General features: G+C 66.1%; 1 protein-coding gene across 1 annotated transcript in view; it reads left to right on the top strand.

The window, feature by feature from the left end:
* The first annotated feature begins 165 nt into the window (after positions 1-165).
* CASKIN1 (CASK interacting protein 1) overlaps positions 166-14,336 on the top strand; it is a 14,882-nt gene continuing 711 nt past the window's right edge. Inside the window, exons 1-19 of the mRNA XM_012647504.1 lie at positions 166-259; positions 5,344-5,395; positions 5,498-5,595; positions 5,762-5,907; positions 5,991-6,086; positions 6,192-6,322; positions 6,807-6,915; positions 6,991-7,099; positions 7,187-7,281; positions 7,434-7,551; positions 8,316-8,417; positions 8,513-8,601; positions 8,676-8,760; positions 8,841-8,932; positions 9,784-9,894; positions 9,975-10,076; positions 11,472-11,610; positions 11,689-13,701; positions 14,179-14,323. Of these exons, the coding sequence (XP_012502958.1) occupies positions 166-259; positions 5,344-5,395; positions 5,498-5,595; positions 5,762-5,907; positions 5,991-6,086; positions 6,192-6,322; positions 6,807-6,915; positions 6,991-7,099; positions 7,187-7,281; positions 7,434-7,551; positions 8,316-8,417; positions 8,513-8,601; positions 8,676-8,760; positions 8,841-8,932; positions 9,784-9,894; positions 9,975-10,076; positions 11,472-11,610; positions 11,689-13,701; positions 14,179-14,323 (3,926 nt within the window). The remainder of the gene's footprint in view (positions 260-5,343; positions 5,396-5,497; positions 5,596-5,761; positions 5,908-5,990; positions 6,087-6,191; positions 6,323-6,806; positions 6,916-6,990; positions 7,100-7,186; positions 7,282-7,433; positions 7,552-8,315; positions 8,418-8,512; positions 8,602-8,675; positions 8,761-8,840; positions 8,933-9,783; positions 9,895-9,974; positions 10,077-11,471; positions 11,611-11,688; positions 13,702-14,178; positions 14,324-14,336) is intronic.

The following is a 14,336-nucleotide window of genomic DNA, read 5'->3' as shown; positions in this document are numbered from 1 at the left end:
GCCGGGAGCCGGAGCCCGAGCCGGAGCCCGAGGAGGGCGAAGGGGCGGCGGGCGGCCGAGCAGGCGGCGGGACAGGGAGGGGATGCGGCCGGGGCCGCGGGGCCGCCGCGTCTGAGCCGCGCGAGCGCACGGAGCGCAGCCGCGTCGCTGCGGCCCGGCCGCGCCATGGGGAAGGAGCAGGAGCTGGTGCAGGCGGTGAAGGCGGAGGACGTGGGGACCGCGCAGAGGCTGCTGCAGAGGCCGCGGCCCGGGAAGGCCAGTGAGTGCGGGGGGCGCGCTCGGGGCCCACCTCCCGCGCCGAGCCCCCCACCCCTCCGGGCGCAGGGCGGGAGGGATGCTGCCGGGTCCCCGGGGGCGGGGCGGGGCCAGCAGCGCCCAGACCCTCGGTCAGCGCCCCCCCTGCCCCCAGCACGGGAGGAGGGGCGGCCCCGAGCGCCCGGCCGTCACCCCAGCCCCCGGTGGGGTCCTGACGGCACCCACCTCCCTGGCCGCAGGCGTTCGCATCCCTCCTTCCCTGCCGCGGTCCCCTCCCTTCCCAGGCTGCGGGCTGACAGCTGGAGGTCTCGGATGGGCCTTTAAAGGGCGAGGCGGATGCCCCCCATACACACACCGTGGAGAGAGGGAGGGGGCCATGGCGGCAAGGGGTGGCAAGGGCCCTGACAGTGCCTGCCCCACCGCCCCGCCCCATGTTTAATAACACGCTTCGCAGGGAAGGGGGGACAGGACCACGCTGGGGGTGTGGCTGCCCCTCCATCCCCCGCATGGCTGGTGGGGGGCCATTTACTCCTGGAGCAGAGGCCCAAGGTCGCCCAGGCAGGGGCAGCCCCAAGCAAGGCTGTGGGCCCACTTCTCCGTCAGGCTCCAACAGACTCTGGGCCCCTTGGGCTTTTCTGCTGGTAACGGGGGCTGTGAAGGAGGAGCCCCACCGGCCATCCCAAGCTTGCGCTGTGGGGGCCCCAGGGAAGGGCTAGGAGCTTGGAGCCCTGATCCCAGCGCTCATCCCGGCTCAGCCGGAACCTCCCTGGGGGCCACCGGAGATGGATGGATGGGCGTGTGGACCAGCCGTGTGTGCGGCTGCGCACGTATGACCGTGTCAGTGTGTCAAGGCACCTGTGCGGGCACGGGCAGGGCTCTGCAGGTCAGCACGTGGGGTCTGGGCACCCTCACTCCCCACTCCAGCCCCACAGACTGTAGCCCGAAGGCCCCTCCCCTTTCGCCACTGGGCTGCTGGGCACTGGGACCAGCTCTTGGGGGTGGGGGCAGGAGGACCCCCGCCCCCAGCACCCTGCCTAGCCAGCTCTTGTCCACGCTGTGCAGCAAGAGACAGGGACACTGGTGCTTTGCAGGTGGGCAGGCTGGCCCTCGGCTGGCTCAGACTCTTAGGGTTCAGAAAGGGAGGGCTTCCAGGCGGAGGCGCCTCAGCAGAGAGAGACAGAGGCATGGTAAAGGCTTCCACCTAGTGGTCCTGTGACCTTGGGCATGGACAGCCTGGCTCTCTGGGCTTCAGTCTCCCCATCTGTAGGATGGGACATTTGCCTTGCAGCAGTGTGGTGAGGACAGCGAGAGGGTGCACGTGAGGCTCCGATACTTAGTGAATTCTCAGTAAGTGCCAACTATGACTGCTCCCCTAGACGGCCCAGGCCCGAAACTAGGGAAGTGGAGGCCTCAGATTTGGGGGTCCCTCCTCCCTTCTATTCAGGCCATTTGGGGGGCATGGGGGCCTTTACCTCTGCCTGGGTCTCTGCCTCTGCCTGTCTGGCCTCTGGGGCAGGGGAGACACCTGCCCTGGCCCCCGGTGTCTGTACTCTCTGACTCACAGGGGCGGGTGCAATAAATCAGATGGAGAAATCCCTCCATGAATTAGCTCCGTCGTCATGGCAACGCTGGCCTGCTTTGGAGTAAGATGTATTTTGATTCAGCAAAGTACAGCTGGAGTTTGGGCCACGAGGTGGGGGGTGTCCAGCAGTGTCCTCTAGGCCTCTGAGCCCAGAGGTGTTCCTGTGACCCTTGCTTTCATGGTCCCCTCCCAGTGCCTGGCCTCTTCCCTCCTCCCACCACTCTAGTGTCACCCCAGGCTCTGTTACCCCAGGCTCTGTCACCCTGCCTTGAAGGAAGCCTCCCCTGGGTGCACATGCACGCTTAGCTGTTGTCCTTGAGGGAAGAAGAGAATCTGCTCTGGAGGGAGAATGCTGGGGCAGGGGTGGCCTCCTGCTGGCTGGGAGGGCCTGGCGTCCTCTTCCAGGAGGCTTGAGGACACCCTGGAGGAATTCCCTGCATGCTGAGGACTGGTGCCTGCTACCTCTCACCTTGGCCCACTAAGTTCCTTGCAGCCTGGAGTTGGGACCTGACCCAATGGTGGGGCTGGTCTCAGGGACCAGGAAGGGCTGCGTAATAGGCAGGGGGTGGGGGGCTTAGGTCTGTGTGCTCCTACTCACATGGAACCCATGGGGCGTAGTGACCTTGCAGGGCGGGAAAGGCGGCTCCTGCAGAGGCTCCTGCACCTCCAGCCCGGCCCCCACCTGTCCCCTCCAGCTGGCCTCCAGCCTCCGCCCCTGCTCATCCAGAGAACCTGCCTCAGAGGGGGCAGCCTCCCCAGCCCCAGGCCCACTTCAGTTCTGGGACCTTCCTGGCCACCCAGTGTCCCTCACAGGAATTGGGGGAAGGTGTCCCAAGACTTCAAGCTGCCCCCATCCAATTTCAGCTACTTTCTTCTTTGAGGAGACCCTGGGCAGAGAGAGGGACGAGGTGAGCGGGTGAGGTGCTGCCCTCCTCGTGGGGTGGTCCCCTTCCTGATGCAGACTGCTCCCTCTCCTCCACAGGTGTCACTTCCTGTTCTTTGACCTCCTGCCCCCTGAAATCTCAGCCCCTGCAGGTGTGGCTGGGTGAGCAGGTGGGCCTGGCTGTGGGTCCCACTGCGAGGAGGAGAGGGCCTGGCTTGGCGTGTCTTAGGGGAGACACCAGGATTGGCTATGCTGGAACTGGGAAGGGTGGGGGTGCAGTGTTCCTGGGGGGAACATCCTGAGTGTGGCCCCGGGGGAGAGGCAGTGACGTCTGCACTCCCTCCAGCTAATGGCAAGGGACAGGGACCATGCAGGCCCCACTACATAATTCGCAGAGCTCCGTGCTGGATGAAAATGCAGGGCTCCTTGTCCCAAAATTAAGAATTTCAATATGGCGACAACAGAGCAACCAAGCAGTTGTGGGGGCTTCCGGGCAACTGCGCAGTCGTACTCCCGTGTATCCGGCCCTGGCAGGTGGACAGAGTGTGGGATGAAACTATCGTTTCAGTCTCCGATTTACTGAGCGCCTCCCATGTGCACCAGGCACTGCTTTAGCCAGCGAGGACTCCAGTGAACACCATAGATTCGAGCCCTTGTCCTCTTGGCGCTTATAATTTACTGGTGGAGGTGGGTGAGGAACGAGATCAGTGAGGTGTGACGTGGTCGGTGGTCGTGAAGAACACAGAGCAACACGGCAGACATGGGATGGGGGTGCCATCTTGGATGGGGAGGCCTTGCTGACAGGTGACAGTGGACATGAGGGAGGGAGTTGTGGGGATCCGTAGGGGAAGAACAGCGCCCCCCAGCACGTGCAAAGGCCCTGCAGCAGGGGTAGCCAGTACGTTAGAGGAGCGTCAAGGAGGCCCCTGTGGCTGGAGCAGGGGTGATGAGAGAGAGGGCAAAGAGGTCAGGGCGAGGGCAGGAGGGCCCCATTGTGCAGTGTCATTGTCCTCCCTCGGCCTCCCCCCGCCACCCCCCCAAGCGAGACAGGCTGCTGGAGGGGCTTCGGGAGAGGAGCGGCAGAATCCGACTCGTGTTCTGATAGGGCCCCCCTGACTGCTGGGCACTGAGGTTAGACCCAGGGGTGAGGGAGGACGTAGGATGCCCTGAGGAGGTGGTGGCAGTGATCCGGTGAGCAATGCTGGCCCAGCCCAGCCTGGCGGCGGTGGCGGTGGTGAGAAGCGGTGAGAAGGGTTCCGAGCGTGCTGAGAGCATCTTGCAGGTAGAGCCAGGAGGGCTCACGGAAGGACAAGATACAGGCATGCAGGAGAGGCCCAGGGCTGGATGCACGGCTTTGGCCTGGGCCGCAGAGGGGAAGGGCGGCATTGCCACACGTGGAAATGGACGTGTCTGAGCATGGGGGTGCTGGCGCGGTGGCGACGCCTTCGCTCTGCGCAAGAGAAACCCCTCGCTGCAGGGGGTGGGGGTGGGATTCCCGCATAGCTGATATTAGTAATTGCCACTCACTGAGCCCTGGCGGTGCCGGCCCTGCGAGCTTCGTGTCTGGAAACGCTGTCCACCGCTGCCGCCCGTTAGCACAGCCTTCTCCAGCTTGGGGAGGAGGCCAGTGGCCAAGGCCATGGGGCTAGCGAGTGGCAGAGTGGAGACTTGAACTCAGGCCTGTCTGACCTTGTGGGCCTCGTGGGTCATTAGAGGACCCACGTCCTGTGTCTGGCGGCTGAGACCAGGGCTGCTGTGGGTCACCAGGCAAGCCCTGCAGCCTCTGTGCCTCGACTCCCGCCCTCAGGCTCCCACCCCCACCCCTGTCCTGGGCCTGTACAAAGGGGCTTCTGTCCTGCGCGCTCCCCCTCACCGAGTGACTGACCCACAAACGGGTTATGTAACCAGGGCCCAGACAGGCAGGGGGTTGGCCCAAGTCCACGTGGACTTGAGCCCACTGGGAGGGTGTTGGTGGGCTTCCCTCCTCTGGCAGCTGGCCGGCGGAGCCGGAAGAGGGATGGCCCCAGGGGAGATGGAGGCCCCTCGGCAGGCTTGGGCCCCTTGAGCTCAGGTGGCCTGAGCCCTGTGGCCAAGATGGCTGTGTGCAGGTCATGCAGGGTCGCTAGCTTCTCACCTACCTTCCCCTGCCCTGGTCATGTGGGTAGCCCACACTGGCTGTGGCCCAGAGCTGGCAGTGGGGTGGCCGCGTGGTGGAGATGCAGCTCTTCCCCCAGAGATACCCCCATTTCCGGGTGTTCCAGCCTCCCTGGCCACCCCCGGCCCCATCTGGGTCTTCTGAGAGACAGATTGGGCCGGCTCTCTCCCTCCCACCATTGGCAGGTGCTCAGCCAGCGTCCCCAGGGAGGGAGTGCGTGTGCACACGTGTGTGTGTGTGTCTGTGTGGGTGCACAGCCTAGTCTCCTGTCCCCAGGCGGGGACAGACCGGAGTCCTTGGTTGGTCCTGTGAATCGCCCCCATCTCAGTGCAATGGGAAACCAAGGCCCAGGCAGTTGGCACTCGGGGCCGAGTGCAGGGCAGAGCTGAGTGAATGAGTCCCCTTCTCTCTGGCCGCCTGGAAGGGCTGGGCAGAGCCTCCCCTTACCGTGTCCCTCTCCACTCCCAGAGCTCCTGGGCTCCACCAAGAAGATCAATGTCAACTTCCAGGACCCAGATGGGTGAGTTCTCAGCCAGGGTGGTGCCAGCCTAGAAGGGGGTGGTGGCTCCTGGGGGACCAGGGTGCTGGGTCCTCCCCGACATTTGCCCTCTGCCTGCGCCAGCTTCTCTGCCCTGCACCACGCGGCCCTCAATGGCAACACGGAGCTGATCACGCTGCTGCTGGAAGCCCAGGCCGCTGTGGACATCAAGGACAACAAAGGCAAGCCTGGCCCAGGCCTGGAGCCAGGGGTGGGTGGCCTCGCCTCAGGGCTCAGCCCAGGGTCTGGGTCCGGGATGAGGCGGGTCCTTGTACAATCCATGTTCTGGAGGTCAGCGTTGGGTTCAGGGTCAGGGGTTAGCTCCCAACAGCCCCCACCTGCCCCCAGGCATGCGGCCATTGCACTATGCGGCCTGGCAGGGCCGGAAGGAGCCCATGAAGCTGGTGCTGAAGGCAGGCTCTGCCGTGAACATCCCGTCTGACGAGGGCCACATTCCTCTGCATCTGGCGGCCCAGCATGGTCACTACGACGTGGTGAGACCCGCGTGGGGGTGGGGGGTGGGGCAGCTCTGGCCGGGGGCTGCCCGTGGGCCTCACTGTGCTCTCGGCCCCTACAGTCGGAGATGCTGCTGCAGCACCAGTCCAACCCGTGCATGGTGGACAACTCGGGGAAGACGCCCTTGGACCTGGCCTGTGAGTTTGGCCGCGTGGGGGTAAGTCTCCCTGCGGAGCCGAGTGGGGCTCAATCGGCCTGTCCCCTTCACCTGGGGTAGGGGTGGCCTAGGCCAGGGCCCCCCTACCCTGCCCCCTCCTTCAAGGTAGTCCAGCTGCTCCTAAGCAGCAACATGTGTGCGGCGCTGCTGGAACCCCGGCCAGGGGATGCCACTGACCCCAACGGCACCAGTCCCCTACACCTGGCAGCCAAGAATGGCCACATCGATATCATCAGGTACAGCCCTGGCGGGGAGGGGACTCGGCGTCACTATTCCTCAAGTTCAGTGGCACCCTGGGGTCAGGGATAACATCCAGGGAGCCACGGGGACATGGTCAGCCCTCTGGTGTGGCCTCCAGCCGCCCATGTATTATAGAATGAGCTGCAGGGACTGGGCAGGGGGCTGCTACAGCCCACAAGCCTGGCTCTGTCCCGGCCCTGCCATTGCTGGGTGACCTCGTGGAGGCACTGAATTCTCTGAGCCTCAGTTTTCCCACCCATAAGGTGGGGGGCCCAGTAGTGCAAACACTAGGGTCACAGGAGATACCAGCTGTGAAGGGTTAGCACTGGGTAAGTGAGACACTGTGGCAGTCAGGGACCCAGGGCAGGGCCGGCCGGTCCTCATCCCCGAGCAGGCAGTCGGGATACCCAGGAATTGAGACCTAGTGCGGGGGGCTCCTGCCGGAAGGCCTGCCATTCGCTCCGCCTTCACCCCCACCAGGCTTCTCCTCCAAGCCGGCATCGACATTAACCGCCAGACCAAGTCGGGCACAGCCCTGCACGAGGCCGCGCTCTGTGGGAAGACAGAAGTGGTCCGGCTGCTGCTGGACGTGAGTCGGGGCTGCAGGAGCTGGGCCAGGCGGGCGGCGCAGGCTCCTGACGGCCTCGTCCTTTCGCACACGCAGAGCGGGATCAACGCCCACATGAGGAACACCTACAGCCAGACGGCCCTGGACATCGTGCACCAGTTTACCACGTCCCAGGCCAGCAAGGAGATCAAGCAGCTGTTGCGAGGTGGGCCCGGGTGGGGCGGGGGCGGGGGCTGGGCCGGGCCTGGCAAGGTCAGCTCTTGGGACAAGGGTCCACCTCCTGTGTCCCCAGAGGCCTCGGCAGCCCTGCAGGTCCGGGCGACCAAGGATTACTGCAACAATTACGACCTGACCAGCCTCAACGTGAAGGCCGGTGACATCATCACAGTAAGGGCAGCCCCGGGGCTGCAGGAGCAGGGCCAGGTGGGGCCTGGGCAGGCTCACTCAGAACACCCTCTCGCAGCAGCCAGGAGTGCTGGGTGGGCAGGAGGCTCCCCGTGGAGCAGCCTCCCTGAGCACAGCCCCACCTTACTGACCAGGTCCTCGAGCAGCATCCAGATGGCCGGTGGAAGGGCTGTATCCATGACAACCGGACGGGCAATGACCGGGTGGGCTACTTCCCGTCCTCCCTGGGCGAGGCCATTGTCAAGCGAGCAGGCAAGTCCCACCGCAACCTGGGGGCCAGCAGGGAGGAGCCAGTCAGCCTCGGCTCGGGGGCCAGAAAGGGGTCCAGCAGGGTGGCCCGCTGGCCATCTCCTCGCCAGCGGCCGCGCACATCTGTTCCTCCATTCATCCCACAAGCACTCATGCCCACCGTGTTCTGGTTCTGAGCTGACCACTAAGGACAGACAGGGACCCAGACACTGTTCCTGCTCTCAGGGAGCTTGCCCTGGGGTGGGAGTGGGTAGGGACAGTGACAGAAACACAGAGGGAACTGTACCAACCAGTGACACAAGGTGAGTGGCTAGAGGCCTGCTTTAGATAGGGTGGTCAGAGATCAGAGTGCGCCCTGGCAGGGGGGAAGGGGGCGGCCAAGGGCAGAGCAGTCCAGGCACTGAGGCCGGAGGGGGCTTGGCACAGTGAGGAAGGGAGGCCGTGAGCTGGGGCAGAGTGAGTGCCAGGGAGAGGGGCATGTGGCCAACCCCCAGGGCCCAGGCTGTGAAGCCCAGGGGTGGTTTCCGGGTCCAGAGAACATAGCAGGTGACAATGTGTGAGAGGGCAGAGGCGGCTGGTTAGGAGGCCGGGCCTGCAACCGTGGCCATCCAAGTGGATGGGGCCTTCCAAGGGCCTCTGCGCTCCCTGGAGACAGCTGGGGCAGGAGGCGGCCATGGTGTGGCCCCCCAGAGGTGCGGACTAGCTGGCCTCTGCTCTATCAGCCCCTCCCTCGGCCCAGGGCTCAGGAGACTGTGCTTGGCCTACAGGTTCTCGAGCAGGCACCGAACCCAGCCCACCCCAGGGAGGCGGCTCTTTGGGGCCCTCTGCACCCCCAGAGGAGATCTGGGTGCTAAGGAAGCCTTTTGCAGGTGGGCTGGGGCCCTGGAGGGCTGGGGCAGCAGGACTCTGCAGGGCTCCACCGCGCACAGGGCCAGAGCCTTATCCTGCTCCCTCCTGCTGGCAGGTGGTGACCGAAGCGGCAGCGTGAGCAATGTGGCCAGCGGCCGGAGCAGCGGGGGCCATGCCTTGCATCCAGGCTCCGAGGGAGTCAAGGTAGGTGGGGTGGTGGCCAGGGTAGGTGGCCAGGGCCTGGAGCAGGCCGGTGAGCGGGTCTTTCTGGGTTATAGCTCCTGGCAACAGTGCTTTCCCAGAAGTCCGTGTCCGAGTCCAGCCCTGGGGACAGCCCCGCCAAGCCTCCAGAGGGCTCGGCAGGTAAGTGAAGAATGCAGCTGCGCCTGCCTTGTGGGGAGGAGGCCCCTGAGCAGCCCCTGCCCCCCGCCTCTCGTCCCCAGGTGCGGCCCGGTCCCAGCCCCCAGTGGCCCACACCGGGCAGGTCCACGGAGATCAGCCACCAAAGAAGCTGGAGCCGGCATCAGAGGGCAAGGTACAGGGCTGGGCCGGCTCCAGGGCCAGGCCTCAGGGAGGGCGGCTGGGCTGACAGTCTGACGGGCACCCGGGCAGCCTCGCCTGGTCCCAGGCACAGCAGGGCCAGAGGCCTTGCCAGGCCAGAGCCCGTCCTTCTGTCTGTCAGTCTGTGTGCGTTGTGTGCACACTCCTGTGTGTACAGGTGACGTCTATCATGTAAGTGGTACGTGTGAGCTGGCGTGTGCCTACGTGTGTGCACGCTTGTGGAGGGCATGTGCAGTGAGTGGGGTGCGTGTGTATGGCGGTGTGACTGTGAGCTGGGCACAGGTGTGAGACAGCACAGTGCGTGCGTGGGCAAAGCGGGCCGTGTGTGCGTGCACCCGGGTGCTGGGAGGCGTGAGCTGCTGGCTGAGTCCTCCTGCGGGGCGGAGGAAGCAAGGTGCCTGCCTGTGGGCACAGAGCCCACCTTCCAGGGAGCCGGGGATAGCCCTGAGCAGCCCAGCCAGAGGCCCCTTTCCCCAGAGCCCCCTCACACGGGGCCACACTGCCGGCCTCCCCGATGGTGTGGGGTGTCCCTGGTGCAGGAATGGGGGGTGGGGGAAGGTCAGGGAGGCCGTGACACGACAGCACTGGACCCTCCTGGTGGAGATCCCAGAAGGCGGAAGAGCTGGAGGACGTTCAAGAAGGCTCGCCCAGGACTGCGATCGAGGAGCACGGGGCCAGGCGTGCCAGGCCTGGCTGCAGATGGACCAGCGGACGGCGCACCCGGTGGCTACATGGCTTGCCAGCCAAGCAGAGAAGGAGGCGTGAGGTGGCCAGGGTGCAGGCCCGGGGTGGACGAGCCTGCAGCGGGTACCTTGTGTCTTCCAGAGCGCCGAGGCCGTCAGCCAGTGGCTCGCCACGTTCCAGCTGCAGCTCTACACCCCCAACTTCGTCAGCGCCGGCTACGACCTGCCCACCATCAGCCGCATGACCCCCGAGGTGAGCTTCCTGCAGGCTGCCTGCCAGCTGTGTCCCAGAGACAGGCCCGGCCTCCCGCTGATGGGCTCCCCTCTGCCTAGGACCTCACAGCCATCGGTGTCACCAAGCCGGGCCACCGGAAGAAGATCACAGCAGAGATCAGTGGCCTGAGTGTGCCCGACTGGCTGCCTGAGCACAAGCCCGTAAGGCCCCCTGCACCCCAGTGGCTGGGCCCAGGACGGGCAGACAGACAGACGGACAGACTGGCTCCCCAACTCTCTAGGGCTCCAGGGAGAGGACAGTGGAGGATGGGCCACCAGCAATGAGCCACCCAGACAGCCTCTGTTTGTCCATCCTGGGCACTGGCGCCAGACTCCCTGGGGCAGGGGTGGGGGCTAGAGGAGCCTGGGGCCAGGAGAGTGAGTCCCCCTCTCCACCTCCCTGACCCCCAAAACGACCCCCTCCACACACAGGCTGCCATACAGGGACCCCCAGCCACCCCAACCCCTGAGCACTGCCTCTTACAAAAATGCAGAGATGGCAGGGGGCCTGCGTCCACGGCATCCGGCACGTGTGTGTGCTGAATGCCCTCCAAGAACCCGCTGACGACTGCATGCGCACACACATGCCCCACCTCACGTGTGGCCCCTGCTGACAGGTGACACTTCCATTTCCAGCCGTACCTGTACACACTGGCCTGTGCTGTCGCTACAGGCAGGTGGAGTAGGGACTGGGCCTGGAGGAGGTGGGCCCAGGGCCTGGCCCAACCTGAGCTCTGGGGTCCCGTCCACTGATGGGAGAGGTGCTCGGTGGCCACCAAAGGGCCGTCAGGGTCCTGGATCTGTTGCCGGGTGGGCCTGCACTCACAGTTGGTGCACACGCACCCCGCCCTGCCCCACTCAGTCAGCGGCTCAGAGGGCCTCCTGGGAGCACGTCTGGGTCCTGTGGGCCTCGCCTTGCCCTGTGCACCTGGGGTGACTGAGTGTGCCAAGTGTGGGTGCACGAGTGACGTCCAGCTGGGAGTGTGGGCACCTGAATGCCGCTCAGGGAGCGATCGGTGGCTCTTGGTGGACTGCTGTGGATATCCGCACGTGTGTGGTGTGGCTGTGTGGCACACGTGTGGCTGTGTGTCTGACGCAGGTGGGGAAACTGAGAGGGTGTGAGCGTGACGCGGGACAGGATGTCAGTGCCCGTGCACGGCTGGGAGCGCAGTGTGCAGCGTGTGCACGTATACACGTACTTGGTGTGGCGCCGTATGTCTGTGTCCACGACGTGTGGGGTGGGTCTCCTCAGGGTGCTATGCCCATGGCCGCCTGGCCGGGCGAGGAAGCCCTTGCTTCCGCCCTCTCAAAGGGCGTCCTGAGGAGGGGCCATCCCCATGTGTGTGTTTGCGTGTAGGGCTGTGCCGAGGCGCTGGCCCTGGGCTCCTGCCAAGGCTTGCCTGTGAGGTTTCCAACGATGATATCTCGGCCTGTCCGTTTGTCCTTCTGTCTGTCTGTGCCCTGCTGGCCCAGCACCCCTCCTCCAACAGCCCCGAGCAGGTGGGCATGGTGTGGGCAGCCAGCTCGGGCTGCCCCTCTGTGTCCCCTGCTCCGTAGGCTAACCTGGCCGTGTGGCTGTCCATGATTGGCCTGGCCCAGTACTACAAAGTGCTGGTGGAAAACGGCTACGAGAACATCGACTTCATCACCGACATCACCTGGGAGGACCTGCAGGAGATCGGCATCACCAAGCTGGGTGAGGGCCCGGCCCCCAGGCCCAGCCCCAGCCCCTGCGGCTCCTGGTCCACCTGACCTGCCCCTGTGCACCTCTCAGGACACCAGAAGAAGCTGATGCTGGCAGTGAGGAAACTGGCGGAGCTGCAGAAGGCAGAATACGCCAAGTACGAGGGGGGACCCTTGCGCCGGAAGGCACCCCAGTCACTGGAAGTGATGGCCATTGAGTCACCACCCCCGCCTGAGCCTGCACCAGCTGACTGCCAGTCCCCTAAGATGACCACCTTCCAGGACAGTGAGCTTAGCGGCGAGCTGCAGGCTGCCATGACTGGCCCGGCCGAGGGGGCCACTGCTGCTGCTGCCGAAAAACCCCCAAACCACCTGCCGCCCACCCCGAGGGCCACTGTGCGGCAGGAGCCCAGCCTGGGGGGGCGGGCACGGCACATGAGCAGCTCCCAGGAGCTGCTGGGTGACGGGCCCCCTGGGCCAGGCAGCCCCATGTCTCGAAGCCAGGAGTACCTGCTGGATGAGGGGCCAGCCCCTGGCACCCCGCCCAAGGAGGCCCGGCCTGGCCGCCATGGTCACAGTGTCAAGAGAGCCAGTGTGCCCCCAGTGCCTGGCAAGCCACGGCAGGTCCTCCTGCCAGGCGCCAGCCACTTCACACCCCCGCAGACGCCCACCAAAGCCCGGCCAGGCTCTCCCCAGGCCCTCGGGGGACCTCATGGTCCAGTCCCAGCCACGGCCAAGGTGAAGCCCACCCCACAGCTGCTGCCACCCACGGAGCGACCCATGTCACCTCGCTCCCTGCCACAATCACCCACGCACCGTGGCTTTGCCTATGTGCTGCCCCAGCCTGTGGAGGGCGAGGTGGGGCCAGCTGCCCCAGGGCCTGCACCCCCGCCTGTGCCTGCAGCTGTGCCAACACTATGCCTGCCCCCCGAGTCTGACGCCGAGCCAGGGCGGCCCAAGAAGCGTGCCCACAGCCTGAATCGCTACGCAGCGTCTGACAGCGAGCCCGAGCGGGACGAGCTGCTGGTGCCCGCCGCCACAGGGCCGTACGCCACGGTCCAGCGGCGTGTGGGCCGCAGCCACTCGGTGAGGGCACCCGCTGGCACCGACAAGAACGTCAACCGCAGCCAGTCATTCGCTGTGCGGCCCCGCAAGAAGGGGCCCCCACCGCCCCCACCCAAGCGCTCCAGCTCAGCCATGGCCAGTGCCAACCTGGCCGATGAGCAGGTGCCGGACGCCGAGGCCGAAGACAGCCTGCTGGGGGTCCGGGCACAGCGCCGGCGGGCTAGCGACCTAGCTGGCAGCGTGGACACGGGCAGTGCCGGCAGTGTGAAGAGCATCGCGGCCATGCTTGAGCTGTCCTCCATTGGGGGTGGGGGCCGGGCTGCCCGCAGGCCTCCCGAGGGCCACCCCACGCCTCGGCCTGCCAGTCCAGAGCCAGGCCGGGTGGCCACGGTGCTGGCCTCCGTGAAGCATAAAGAGGCCATTGGGCCTGATGGGGAGGTGGTGAACCGGCGCCGCACGCTCAGCGGGCCGGTCACTGGACTTCTGGCCACTGCCCGTCGGGGGCCTGGGGAGTCGGCAGATCAAGGCCACTTCGTGGAGGACGGTGCTGGCCGGCAGCGGCCTCGAGGTCCAGTTAAGGGTGACGCAAGTGTTGAGGGCCCACCCCTGGCTAGGGTGGAGGCCAGTGCCACACTCAAGAGGCGCATCCGGGCCAAGCAGAGCCAGCAGGAGAACGTCAAGTTTATCCTGACCGAGTCTGACACAGTCAAGCGCAGGCCCAAGGCCAAGGAGCGGGAGGCTGGGCCTGAGCCGCCCCCACCACTGTCTGTGTACCAGAATGGCACGGGCACTGCACGCCGCCTGCCGGCCTCGGAGCAGGCTGGGCCTCTGGAGCTGCCCCCGCCGCCCCCACCTGCGGAGCCACCGCCCATGGACCTGGTGCACCTGCCCCCACTGCCCCCACCGGAGAGTGATGCCCGGAAGCCTGCCAAGCCTCCTGTCTCTCCCAAGCCTGTCCTGGCTCAGCCCGTGCCCAAGATCCAGGGTTCGCCCACACCCACCTCCAAGAAGGTGCCGCTGCCAGGCCCTGGCAGCCCAGGTAGGTGCATGGAGCCAGTGAAGGCAGGCCAAGAAGGGGAGGCAGGACCCCCGCCCGTCTCCCTACTCTGAGGGCTGTTTCCTCTTCTTGGATTTGATGGAAGTCCAGGTGGGGTAGGGTGGGAAAGTGTCCCCAGACCCTCTCATCCACCCACTATTGGACAACCCTGCCAGCCTAAGGCTGGAGCAAGGTGGATGGCCCTCCCCTGACCCAGGTGCAGAGGGAGAGGAGAGGTTTCCAGACAGAAGGATCAGAGGTGCAGAGGCCCTGAGGCATGCACGCAACCCAACCCGGCGGTGTGGCTGCAGCAGGCCACCTCTGGAGGGGGGTTCTGAAGCAGCGAAGCGAGCTTTGCAGCTGCGGGCGCGGCCCCTGGCGGCCGCGGGAGGCTGGGGCCCAGGGGCCGCGGCTGCGTGCCCGGTGCGGGAGCTGGCGCGGCCCGTGCCCACCGCGGTGCCAGCGCAGTCCTCCCCGCAGAGGTGAAGCGCGCCCACGGCACGCCGCCGCCCGTGTCTCCCAAGCCGCCGCCGCCGCCCACGGCGCCCAAGCCGGCCAAGGTAGCGGCGGGGCTGCCGGCAGGCAGCGCCAGCCCGTCGCCCGCGCCCTCGCCGGCGCGCCAGCCGCCCGTCGCCGCC

This window comes from Propithecus coquereli, unplaced genomic scaffold (genome assembly GCF_000956105.1).
Source record: "Propithecus coquereli isolate 6110/MARCELLA unplaced genomic scaffold, Pcoq_1.0 Scaffold27, whole genome shotgun sequence".
NCBI classification, from domain to species: domain Eukaryota; kingdom Metazoa; phylum Chordata; class Mammalia; order Primates; family Indriidae; genus Propithecus; species Propithecus coquereli.
The sequence above is the reverse complement of the archived record's forward strand: the minus strand, read 5'-3'. Positions and strand labels throughout refer to the sequence as shown.